The sequence below is a fragment of the Tricharina praecox genome, assembly GCF_024521635.1.
Source record: "Tricharina praecox strain CBS 144465 chromosome Unknown BZA05scaffold_4, whole genome shotgun sequence".
NCBI lineage: Eukaryota > Fungi > Ascomycota > Pezizomycetes > Pezizales > Pyronemataceae > Tricharina > Tricharina praecox.
In genome coordinates this window covers 550940-563499 of record NW_026250406.1, presented here as the reverse complement: position 1 = coordinate 563499, position 12560 = coordinate 550940, and the positions used below count along the sequence as shown (strand labels likewise).

Genomic DNA, 12560 nt, shown 5'->3' with positions numbered 1-12560 from the left:
ACCCACACTTCTACTTCCCCACACTTACTTCTTCTTCTCATTTTCCCTTCTTCTTCTCACCCTCACATATACTTCCCACCACCAATAACAACAATCACCATCCCCCGCAGGAGGCATTTCTTTCCACTTCAACTACATCTATCACAATCAAAACCCTTATTCGACCAAATCACAGCATTGCGATCCCTCGAAGTCAAACAGGTTGACAACTTTCAGGTAAGCACTCACCGGCTTCACTCTCCTGTCCTTTTATTTAAAGCATTCTGAGATAATGACAGGTCCGCCTGCCCAACATGATGAAAGTAAGACTGCCGCGGGCACATGCTGCCACTGACTGGCTGAAACCCAAGCAACCTTCCACTACCCACTAAGGTGGGTGAATACTCCGGACAGCAAGATGTTTTTCAATTCTAATTTGTATAGGCTTCCTGCCTGTATTTATAGGCAGCGAGTAGTCGTTACTGGCTGCGAACCCAACCCCCTTGAAGCCGGTCTTGCCGCTACGCCGAGCCAAGCGGACCAAGCGGATCCAATCGGATCGCCTTGGTTTTCCTACCTAAATATTCCAAGCTTCATTCCCTTCAATAATGATGGATATTTTGATTCTCGGGAATCGGATATCGATGGCGGCGGCCAGGAGTCGCCGATTGAAATGTCCTGGATCGGTGTCAATCAGCAGGTTGCGACCTTCGCAACCTTTCGGAATGTCAGGATTCAACGTCTGAGCGCGAACTGAGCGACTGATGGAGTGGGAGATATGCCAGAGGATAACAACGAGACCCGATGAGGGCTACTACGAGATAGTTCTCCGACATTTCTGTACTGATTCTCTCTGGTTCGATTGTGCAGTCGGTGGAAAACTTTGGGATGTCGCATTTATAATTTTATATCATATTTTCTTTACTTAGAAGTTGTTTAAAATAAAACATGTACTTCATACCATACATAAATCCTTTGTCTACTGCTGATCCTTTACATGTTACGTCTCCTGAGTGACTGGGTCTTTACCTCGACTGGTGAGCGGTACCTATGTAGTCACCGTATTCTCGGAACGTCTGGTATACCACCCGGCCTAAAACTATGCATCCCTGAGGAGCTAGATTCTCTGCGTCTTCGCTTCATTTACTTCCTCACTTCTGCCCATGGAAGATGTTGCTTAGCGGGGGGGGGGGGGGGTACGGCTGGATCATAGAATGATGCTGCAGTCGGCAATCTCAGGTTTGACCTCCGCTCCTCTAGTCTGTAGGATTCTCAATTGCAGTGATTTCCGGTATTGGGTTAATCGTTTCCCGTTGCTTTCATCCAATCTGTGCAACGGTGCAATTTCGTTTCAGCGTGGTGTGAACGGCCACGTATCCAACGGCTCCTTGTTAGAACCTGGGGAAGGATCTCCAGCGCGGCTGGCATTGAACCATTCATCGTCAAGAAATCGTCTCCGCAAATGTGTCGTCATATGCCGACCTTCTTTACCGCCGGAGGCACGACTGTGAGCCGGAGCGGCGATGAGGAGCCGCAGCTAAGTTGGTGCACCGGATTCTTGACCGACAACGATGAGTCTAATGACGTGAAGAGAAGGGCTAGAGCGGCGGCGATGAGCTGCTGGCTTGATCGGTGATTATGAGCCGGTTTGTGTGTGGTTCATCGGCCAACAACACTCCAGGCTGCAGGCAAGATCTACATGAAAGCACACACGTAGAAAGGAGACGACGCGAGCGTTGATCGTCTATTTTGATGATGATGAGAGAAAGAAGAAGAAGAAGAACAAGAAACAGAAATACAAACAAACGGCTAACAACACAACCCGCCGGCCTATCTAAAAAAGTATGATTCTGCCAGGTGGCACAAAACACATACGACCCCGCTAAAAGCAATTAAATCATTATAATGATTAGGTCAAGCCACTCTATCCAATATGCATAGCCACATTCAATAGTTCACCCTCCGCGCAATCTCTGCTATCCGTCGTCCTTGTCTTCACAATCCTGCTCTCCTTCCTACCATCCCCTCCATCGTCTTCTCGTTCTCTCATCCTCTCATCGTCGCCCGAGGATTCCTCGTTTCACCTCAAAAGCCTCCACCTCCTCCATCTCCTCCATTGCCTCCACCTCCTCCGACATGTGCACCTCCACCATCTTCTTCATTTCCTCCATCTCCTCCACCTCCTCCATGATCTGCTTCATTTCCACAACCGCCTCCATGTCCTGTTCGCTACCATTGTGACTCTTCGGTAGTCCTATCTCCTGGACGGGAGACGCTGTATGATCGGCACTGTTGCTGCAGTCCTCGTCCGTTAAAGCGGCGACGAGTAGGGCGAGTAGGCCAAGACGACGAGGAGGGACTTGGCTGTACCGGCGTCGAGTGCCGTGATGTTGTATTCGGGAGCAAATAGATTGTGGGCGACGATGGGAGAGGGATGACTGGACTGCGGCGTGCAGGTAGCACGTTGGAATGATAGTGGCGGCCATACTTTCTGGGAGCGGCGGTTGTGGAGTGGTTGAGAAGTTGGGTGGTTGACAACAGGAGGATGGTGATGGTACCAGCGAAGGAGACGGACTGGAGGTCGTCCGACTTGACAATCGTTTTCTCGGAAGAGGGGTAGGGTAGTAGAAAGTTGTAGGATCGGGTGTGCAGAAATGTGGAGGATGGTAATGGAAAGAGATAAGGGAGGTATGGCGAGAATGGAGAGGCATTGATGGTAGGGTAGTGAACCAAACAACGATGAGAAAGCAGGAAAGAAATGAAATCAATGAAATCAATCACAACAGTGATGAGAAAGACGATGAGAAAGATGATGAGGAAAGAAACCACCGGCCGGCACAAGAGGAGGTCTGCCTTTTATAAACAAGGGCTCTCCCAAATTTGGCCGATCGAATATGGTGTAGCCAGGTCGGCGAAATTTCGTCGCTCGTGCATCTGCCATGGCCGCCCTCAAATCGAATCAAAACGAATCTCTCCGCCCACGGTCATACCTGCCAGCAGAGCAGGTCGCGACGGGTCCCAGTCTGTTCACAAGCTGTTGACAGTCGGTCCCGCCCGAGTCTGCACCTCTGGGCCGAAACGGACGTGCCAAGGCGTCGTTTACCCTAGGTCCCACAGTAGGCAGACGGGAGAAGGAGGGATAGGGTATTGATGGTGGGCTCAGAACAAGGGGAGGAAGACAGACGAACAGGGGGAGGACACACCTTGAGTCGTTAGTGATGCTTCTCGCTGCCGTCGAGGCATGCAAAGCTGCTCGCTCATCGAGCGATGACGTGTGAAAACTCGATGTTGTAAGATCAGGAGCGGGGAGGGATGACATGGAGGTCTACCTACACTGCATTAGCGAGATAGTCAGTCGTCTAGAGCATGTCGGCGAGGCTGAGGTCCGGTTGCTAAGGGAAACAGGCGGCGCCACGGCGGAACCATGAGGGCTGTTGTGAACAGAAAAGTCGGGCGAGCTGAACACATAAGTACCGACATCTGAGCAGCAAACCTCTGTATTTCACGAAAGCTTCCCCTCAGCAGAGTCTTGGGAAAGTACTTCATATTGCTCGAACTTCGAAGACTCGATTTCCCAATTTAGCGAGTACATCTGAGGCATCATTTATCACGAGTATTTATTTTTCTGTGGGCTGCGAGATTTATGTGATACGCTCCCGAGAAGAAATCCTCTATCTCTTTGGCGGGGGCGTTGTGGCTCTTGAGCTATGGGTCGGCTTTCTGAGAAGTCTAGATCTACCACAGCCGATATCCAAGGTGTGGCTTTAATGAGCTGGAAGATTATGAACAGGAATCACTGTGCAGAGATACGAATGCGAGAAATTGAACCATTATCATAAATAGGTCGAGCTAATCCATCCAATACGCATAGCCACATTCAATAGGTGACTCTCCTCCCGATCTCTCTTGTCTCAACCCCCCCCCCCCCTCCCCCGACCACGACCCGGTGCATCTACACCGGAAACGTGATGCGTGTCTACACCGATCCTAGCCTCGGCTCTTTTCTCTACTACCACTACAGTTTGCGCCCCCAACTTTGGTTGCTAACCGCATTCACCTCCTCCCCCTGGTGCCCGAGCGGAGAACGACGCCCGTCGACTGGAGGGGGATAGTGGGGACGACGCATTACTCCACGATCTCACAGCCCTTCGTGTGAAGTCGCGTTATTCATGTGCTGCTGGCTGGACCAGTGGCTGGCGGAGCAGTGCTGATTAGCCGCAACGGTTTTTATCCTTTGGAGGGAATTAGGCCCTTAGGGCTCGGATGCACACGGGGTGCTCCTCGTCGCTCTCCGTCGCATCGTTATCCATGTTGGAGTCGCTCCAGATGTTGCCAGACGCAGCCGGGTGAGGCTCGCTGTCCTCCATCTCTTCTCCCCAGCCGCAGCGGTGAGTCCGCTGTGATATTCTTGCCGCGGGCTAAAGTAGCTACTGTGTGTGATGATGATCCTGAGTAGTGATAGAGATCAGTGCACATACCGTATCCGTTGACACCTTCCCAGACCACAGGGTTGGGGAACGATGGCAACCGCAGTGGGCTGATGTGCCGTAACGGCAAGTTGCAAGGGCAAAATCGGGGATGTGAAAGGAAAGGAAAGGGATGAGGACAATTATGACCGGGATTTAAATAGGAGGGCCAGCTGCGAGTGACTGTCACTGAGGCGGTGAATGAAGCGGTCGCGGGCTTCAGGCGAATCCACGTCGGAGAGGGAAAGGAGTGAGAAGATGAAGACATAAGGAGATGAGGAGATGCGGAGATGAGAAAATGTGAGCTTTGTTTCGGGTCGTCGGATGGGAGCTTCGATCCTAGTGGATTGTTGATTGCAAAGTTGATACCGCGGAGGGCTGAATTGATAGTGATCGTAGTTGTTGTGTTTGGAGATTTAGGGGTGAGGATGGGGAGCGAGTGGGGGGAGTAGGTGAGGTGGAGTGGAAGTGAGTGGGGTGGAGTGAAAGTGGATGGGATGGATTGATTTGATGGGAAGAACCAGATGCGTCACCGTCATGCCCAATCAATAGAAAAAACACAAACAGCCCCCCTGCGGGCCCTCCCTATACCATGCAATACGTCATCCACAAGCGCTAGCACCTCAACAACGCAGCTATCACGTGCTTCCTTCACCTCCGCTATTCATTCCTCTGCTCTGATACTTCCTACCGCCGCGGAAGATTGACCACCGGGCCATGTCTCCCCGGTACAACACGGTGCATCTTGGAACCAATCGGTCTCCACAAAAACCCACACCAGCTCTTACATTTACTTACGTCTCTTCTGCGGTCATCAGTTCCTCTTCCCCTATGTGCCTCAATTTCCAGCACCGATCCTTACTTCGCGACGCCGACGTCTACGTTGCCAGAATGCCAAATTCAAGGTCGTCCAGCCGTCTCTTATTCCCCTCGACGCCATGAGGATGCGGCAAGTATGCCCATTGACGAACTACCAACCGTGGTCACCGGAGAGCTCGAATGCCGACCGAGGTACGGTAATGGGGAGGTTCTGGAGGTAATTACTTGCTTTGGCTCTGAGTCCCAGATGGTATTTCTGGCCGTAACTGACGAAGTATTGCTTCTCTTTACCCCTCTAGTGACGAGCAGCAGCGACTTCTTTCGTCGGTCTCGACTAGGTAGCTGGACTTCAATTTCACCTATTTATTCGTAGAAGGAGGGTCATTAGCGAATCATGGGTGGAACCAGAATTGCATACCTACATAGATACAACGAACGGGCCTTACAGCAGGAAGCATACAATCTACAAACGGAATGCCACTCTCCAGAGTCAAGTCCTCGCCGCAGAAGCCACCACTCCTGAGTCTCCACCCGCCCTCCCGCTGTTACTATGTCGATATCCAGCTCCCACTGAAGCACCAATGAACCCGATCACCGCTCACCCCTGACCCACCGCCGATTGTGCCCGGAGGTTGGAGTTGATCGTCCACCTGGTCGCACCACAGGTTTTGGTCGATTACCACCCATGCCACTGTTCCGGTCTCAGGGGAAAGCAGAGGCTGAAATTTGACGGCGCATTCGAGCCGCGAGCAAGTGACTTCGAATGTTCATCCTGGGATCGAGAAGAGGCGCTTTACTGGTACCAAACGCTCGGCCACCGTTAAGTAGAGCTGGGACTGTACCTACTTCGAGGAGAGCCAAGGTGCTATGGTCGTATTGCGGTATTGAAGGATCCCGAGGTCCCGCCGGTACCTTGGGTTAGTACGCTCGCGGATCCTGGGTGGCGGTGGCGAGAGAGCTTGGTGGAATGCTGGGAAACGGGCTAGTAGGACTGAAAGGAGGTCTAGTGACGAGTCCCACTCGAGATGAGCACACCATTAGAGTTCCAGCGCCGGCGGGAGAATGATGTGGTGAGGGGAATGACTGGGATTGGGTTCACAGTATGAACTGGAGAGAAGAGGTAGTAACAAGCGCAAAGAGGCTTGTGCAAAGACGAGGAGCAAAGGACAGTGGAGGCCGGAAGCCTAGTTGACAGCACTTCTATCAAGAGCCATCGATGGAGAGTGAATAAATCGAACGACTAGTAGCCACATAAAGGGAGTGGAACGGAGCGCGTAACGTTTCAGGAAGCCTTCTCAGCGAACCCAAGATGTCCGGAATCAGTGAAGATACTTATGACCGATTTGTACTTCCTTGTTGTCACTTCACGTGAACGATCAAATGCCATTCAATGAGCTCGTCGAAAGTTAACAGGATGCGAGACATTGTTGACGCCGCCTCGGCCTCGCCATGCGACCTACAAAACCCGGAGTTCAAACTCGTAATAAATCCTGCTGATATGTTATCGAAGGAAGAAATCAGAATCCGGTACATTTCTACCAAGACTGCCTCTTCCTCCTCCTTTCGATAGACTTCCCAACTATATTGAAAATTCATTCATTTGGAAGGTGCAGCATACCTATTAGACGGTGAATCTGCCCGGGGTGTGCCGTCTGTCAACGACCGCTTCCAGTGATCGTGCGATGAGGGAGATTGCTTTCGGGTGATTTTTGACCACGGCCGCGAGGAGCGACGTGATGATCCATGAGTCATCGGACGTGACTTCCGGATCGGGAAACTATTTAAGCGGTACTATGAAGGTACAGGTTATTTCCGTCACTCGCTATTGATAAGCCTTGGGAACGAAAGCGTGTGGAAAGCTCGTGGAAAGCTATACTTCGAAGATTAAATTCCGCACTAAATTAAGTCTAAATAGCGGTATATCACCAGGGGCTTGGTAGCCAGTGCGCTCCTGATCGACGAACGAAAGAGTCGCCGATAGGCCCACTTCACCTGTTGGCCCTCTCACAGCCAGCCATCTGCAGCCAACAAAACTGCCATCGAAATCCCCCCCATAGCCCACCTAGCCGCAGCCCTGCCATTCGCCCTCGCCTCTGCCGCCTTCTTCACGAAGCTTTCCAAAAGTTGATCACCCTTCGCCTTCAGGCTCTCCTCAAACACCGTCGGATCTGTCGCATTCCACGCCGCGTCATCTGGGCCCAGGACCGCATCGTCCGAGGTGAATGCAAGATCTACTCGGGTCAGCGTGGGTTTACGGTAATCGGGGGCACAAGATTCTCACATAACACGTCGTGTTCTTCATGACCATTCATCCCGCTCATGCCGTCGTCCGGAAAGCACAATCTCGCGAGAGCCAGCGACGCCTCGCCGGTGAAGTTATCATCATCGCATCCATTCGTATCTCCGAACACAGCATAGTGCAGCGCACCGTCGCAGACCACCGCAACAAGCGACAGCGGCTTGATAACATCCGTCAAGCTGACATCGCAGGTCCCCAGCACGACGAACGGGTGCACCGTCGCATTGAGCGACTTAATGCCGTAGTCGTCCTCCACCAGCGTCTCATCGAACGCCGTGCCGCCCTGGTAGTCGTTGCTCGCCACATCGCAGTTCGCCGCGCCGTCGCCTAGTTAGAGCTCAGTCAGCGTGAGTTCCCTCTCCCTTCCCCTCTCCCTCCGGCTTCGCTGGAAGTGCGTACAGTCGACATCCATATCCCCTAGCTTCCCCTCCGGTCCGCGCACGTACACGGCGCCGGGCAGATCCCGACAAAACCCCCAGCCTTGGTTATCGTGGCCGTCGTAGAGCTTGTGGTTGCTGTCGATATATTTCTTGCAATTTGCATCGGTGCTGTTGAGGGTGTTGTAGATGGCATCAAGCGAGGCCGGGAGCTCAAATGCTGCGGCAGCGGTGGCCCCGAGAAGAAATAATGTCGAAGTCCTCATATATGATGTTGATAGAGAAGAATGTAGATCGCGCGCGGAAGACAGGTACTAATAGTATTTATGGAATCCCGAACCCTGCAGTTCGCGGATGGCCGTTGATTTGCGTGGTGGTGGGGTTGGGCAGGCGCAGCGTAGAGTTGCGCTCGATCGGGGATGGCGTCGTCTGCCGGAGGGCAGTGCTGAGGTAAGATGAGATGCACATGGTGTGATGTACCATGAACCTGGCAGTATTCGGTCAATTCGGGTGTTGCCGCCCTGCGCGCCCAGTAAAAAGATTGGATTGACCCATAGAGTTTTTCCGATATTTGAGTACATACATAGAATGCAGGTACAAAGAGTAGCTTAATGACTTCCGGCCACAGAAATAGGAAGCCCGCCATCTTCCTCGCTGTTCTCATTCCCAAAGGATACAGGGGTATTATAAGCAGCGCCCGGTAACATGCCAGATGTGAAACAGCAGTTTTTCTACATCTTCCCTCCTTATCACTCTTTTACATGGAAATGCAAGTAATCGCGGGATCGTGGTCCAGTCAAGGACATTCTTGTACCTGCGGATCGCTGCGGAAGAGAAACAATCTTAATCGCAACAAGCTTTCATTTGGGGCTCACCAGCCGAGGCCAATCGAGGCAATGGAGACAGGGGGCTTCCTACCGTTCATACTCAACTTCACCGGGGCTGGGGGACTACGACCAGGATGCTTGGAGAAGTTTCCGTCGGCCCGGTCGCCACATGTGAGACGATTACCGAGTGCCTGTCGCATGTCTCGATCGCTGGTACATTCCTAGCTGTGCTCTCGGAGATATCCGCTGAGAGTTTCCCCCCGGATGTGGATTTAGGCGCGGTAGGGGAGTGGACTTCGGAGTGATGTATTTTGGCCCCAGTCCCGTCCGTTTTGGAGGAAGCGATAAAAATAGCGCGTCTAGTCAGACATTTTGCTGGACGGGGGCGGATTGTAGTCGACTGCTGTCCGAGAATACTTCGAATACCTAGATAAGTACTTAGTTGTTACCGCTAAAACTATGCACACGACGTAGAGGAGCTCTCCCTCTTGCATGCATACAAATGTCGCCGTATGATTTCATTTCAGATGTACTATATTCTACCCTTCTTTGCAGTCGACTGCAACCCGTCCCATCTGACGGTCGAGCAAACCGGTGGACATGGCCGCCCAGCAGTCACCCCCGAACGAACTAGATGTCTGTAATGTAGTCCTGACCATGGATCGGGAGAGTCGGGGCTGCACTGCAATATGTAAAACACTGGTCGGCTACAAGCCTCCTATCTGTTGGGTCGCGACGAGCTCGGAAGAACACAAATTCATTGAGGATGCAGTTTCTGCGATAAAATTGAAATAAAAAAAAACAGCACCCTCAGCAGCCTCCTCACCGTCCTCATCCCCACCATCCTGCTCCCCTTCCTCCTCACCATCGTCTTCACCTTCCTTCTCGTCTTCTCATCTTCTCACCTTCTCGTCTTCTCATTTGCGCATTGAGAAGGTTCATTGACACGTTGAAGCGGATCGAGTGTGCTTCGAAGGAGGCTTCCGCTATGGTGTTCAGCTCGCAGAAACAACCAAAAAAACAAAAACAAAAACAAAAACAAAAACTGCATTTACATCAGCGGTTGTTCCCCAGTAAAATTCAGTGAGTGCTCAGATTGCGTACCAAAAAAAAATCTCAAAATCGGCGGTGATATTTCGACGGTAGAAAGAAACAGAAAAATCTGCATTTCGATCAGCTGTTGTTCACAAAAAGATTCAGTGAGTGCTCAGACAGCGTACCAAATTCTTCAAACGAAACATGTCGCAACAAGTCATCAGATCTTCAAAAGTGGTGTCCATCCGGGTGGTCTAGCGTGGGATCGGCATTTTCTGACTCTTCCAGAAGCCGCAGGAACTCTGAAAGATCTTCCTCTTGATTCTCCTGCTCGTCCGCGGTGGGTTCGGTGACCGCTTCCTACGTATCCATCACGCTGACTACGCATTCGATAATGCGATTGATGTTTTCGTCATCCAACAGCGCGTCGATCTTCAACCGCCAAGTTGGCGGCGAGCAGGGCCAGGAACCGCCGCATTGGGTGTGGCGCTCGTCTTCGACTGCCAAGTTTGCGGTGGGCAGGGCGAGGAACCGCCGCACTGCGTGCGAAGCAATGGCTCGCTGTGGTGTTCCACTCATAGAAACGCAAAGAAAAAATCTGCATTTAGATCAGCTGTTGTTCACAAGTAAAATTCAGTGCGTGCTCAAGACAGTCGTCGCTATGGCCGGCAGCCTCGGCCGCCAAATTGGCGGCGAATAAGTCGAGGAGGGTCAACATGGCCAGGGGGAGCGGGGGTTGTAAAGAGATGCAGGATCTTGACACTTAGAGGAGGGTGGTGGTGAGAAATGAAAGAGTTGTCGTGTGGATGGAGGGGTGTTGATGGTAAAGTAAGAAGAAGGGAGAAGGAGAGAGAGGAAGTTGATGGTAAAGTAGGGAGAAGGGACGAGGAAAGAGAGGAAGTTAGTGGTAGAGTAGGAAGAAGGGGGAAGAAGAGAGAGGAAGATGATGGTGAGTACGGAAGAAGTAGGAGGAAAGAAAGGGGGGAGGAAGAAACTTCGTCGAAATAACCGACGCGGTGCTTAGGGCTAAATCACCGTTGAGTGTTTGTGCGGCTTGTCGCTGCCGTTGAGGGATGCAACGTGACTCGCTGATCAAGCGATGACGTATAAAGTGCTGCCCGAGAACCACACTGAGAAATGAAATACTAGACGAGTGCAACAAACTCGCGGCGGAAACTCCTGACGGCGATGGAGTAGAACTGCTCTGGCAAGATGGCGGATATGGACGCCAGCGTGGCGTACATCTTCCGGGCTCACTGGTGCTTCTCAAGAGGTGGATGAGCGACGAGCAATAGACAGAGGCGCATCAACGGTCATTATGCGGGATTCAAAATCCCGGATACGACACTAAGCGGTGCCCCAAAAAGACACCCGATCCGCGCCCACCCAAAGCGCCAGAAAGGCTCGCTGACCGCTTGTATCGACCGAAGACGGGGTACGCTCTTACAAATACGTACCAAAAGTGGATCAAGAAGCGATATGTTGATCAGTGCTGGTGGTTGAACAGACTAACAACGCGATTACGAGAGCACCTAATCGAAAACTACTCATGGTGAAGACGCCAGCAGAAAGCCATGTGGGCGACGGTTGGGAACTTCGGAAGCAGGCAAAGAGGAGTACGGAGGGATGTCAACAGTGAAGTTTCTCGCCGATGAACGGGGCAAATAGGTGGGGTGCGTTTGGGCTGAAGTGGAATATGTACAGCACTGGCTGGCTACGAGCCTGGGATATATTGCGTCACGACGAGCTCGGAAGAATACCAAGTCATTCAGGATGCAGTTAAAGTACCCTATCTGGAATAAAATTGAAAGAAGAAAAAAACAGCACCCTCAGCAGCCTCCTCTCCGTTCTTCTCTTCCTCGCCCTCATCTCCCATCTCGTCTTCCCATTCATTAATCATTCATCATCGCAACATGTCATAATGTCCTCTTCCAATTCATTCATCATTCATCATCTCATCATCTCATCATCCCATCATCTCGTCATCTCGTCCTTCCACCCATTGATTATTCATCTTCTCGTCCTTGCTGCTGGTTGTTGACGGCTTGCACTTGGATTCCCTGGATATTCTTTCCGTTGTTGCCTTGGTTACCACCCTTAGTAGTTCCCAGCTCCACCCACTCCAGACGGAAGTCTGAAGCTCCTTTTCCCGTAGTCGTCCGAGTCGTCCTTATCTTCGTTTCCCAAAACTTCCTCCTCCGAGTATATCCTCGGAGTCTTCCTCGGATGCGTCTTCGACGGAGGAGGCATCCTGCGCCGTCTTCATAGAAGGTTGCTTCAAGATATCCTCCGTCGTCCTCCTAATATGTGGTTTTGCGGCTGGTTTCGAAGTATCCTCCGTCGTCTTCGTAAGACATGATTTCGTTCGTCTTCTTTGACTGCCAAATTGCCGGGGGTCAGGGCCAGGAGCCGCCGCATTGGGTACGAGCGTCTTCGTTGACCGCCAAATTGCCGGCGAGCAGGGCCAGGGGGGCCAAAATGGCGAGGGCACATAAGCGGTGGAGGCCTCCATGGCCGGCCTCGCGGAGCAGGGCGTAGCCATCTTGGGGACGGTGTTGCGAGTAGGATGATTAGAGTGCCGTGATGAGGGTCGGGTGGGGATGATATTGACAGCCATGCTCTATAGTACTGGAAGTCTGTAGAGAAGCGGAGAATCGGAGTTTTAAAGGTGGAAGAAGGTGATAGTAAGAGACAAAGGGGTTGTCATGAGAGTTGCGGTGAGGATGGAGGGGTGGTGGATGGCTGGCATCTTCAGTTG

The 12560-nt window shown here is 51.9% G+C and overlaps 2 protein-coding genes across 2 annotated transcripts; both read right to left on the bottom strand.

Moving 5' to 3' along the window:
* Positions 1 to 1709: 1709 nt before the first annotated feature.
* Positions 1710 to 2847, bottom strand: BZA05DRAFT_388237 (uncharacterized protein). Its single transcript, XM_051482657.1, has one exon. The coding sequence runs from the start codon at positions 2688 to 2690 to the stop codon at positions 2034 to 2036; it is 657 nt and encodes a 218-aa protein (XP_051342490.1). The 5' UTR covers positions 2691 to 2847; the 3' UTR covers positions 1710 to 2033.
* Positions 2848 to 7158: 4311 nt separating this feature from the next.
* On the bottom strand, positions 7159 to 8316 carry BZA05DRAFT_388235 (fungal chitosanase of glycosyl hydrolase group 75-domain-containing protein). The gene is made up of 3 exons (XM_051482656.1): positions 7963 to 8316; positions 7546 to 7890; positions 7159 to 7495 (listed from the first exon to the last, which is right to left on the bottom strand). The coding sequence occupies exons 1-3, from the start codon at positions 8204 to 8206 to the stop codon at positions 7269 to 7271; spliced, it is 816 nt and encodes a 271-aa protein (XP_051342489.1). The 5' UTR covers positions 8207 to 8316; the 3' UTR covers positions 7159 to 7268.
* Between the last annotated feature and the right edge of the window lie 4244 nt (positions 8317 to 12560).

Coding starts and splice junctions, on each gene's coding strand:
- BZA05DRAFT_388235 (XM_051482656.1), bottom strand. CDS start 8,206: ATGAGGACTTCGACATTATTTCTTCTCGGGGCCACCGCTGCCGCAGCA. Junction 7,891..7,962: donor AGGGGATATGGATGTCGACT/GTACGCACTTCC, acceptor AGCTCTAACTAG/GCGACGGCGCGGCGAACTGC. Junction 7,496..7,545: donor TGAAGAACACGACGTGTTAT/GTGAGAATCTTG, acceptor TGACCCGAGTAG/ATCTTGCATTCACCTCGGAC.
- BZA05DRAFT_388237 (XM_051482657.1), bottom strand. CDS start 2,690: ATGCCTCTCCATTCTCGCCATACCTCCCTTATCTCTTTCCATTACCAT.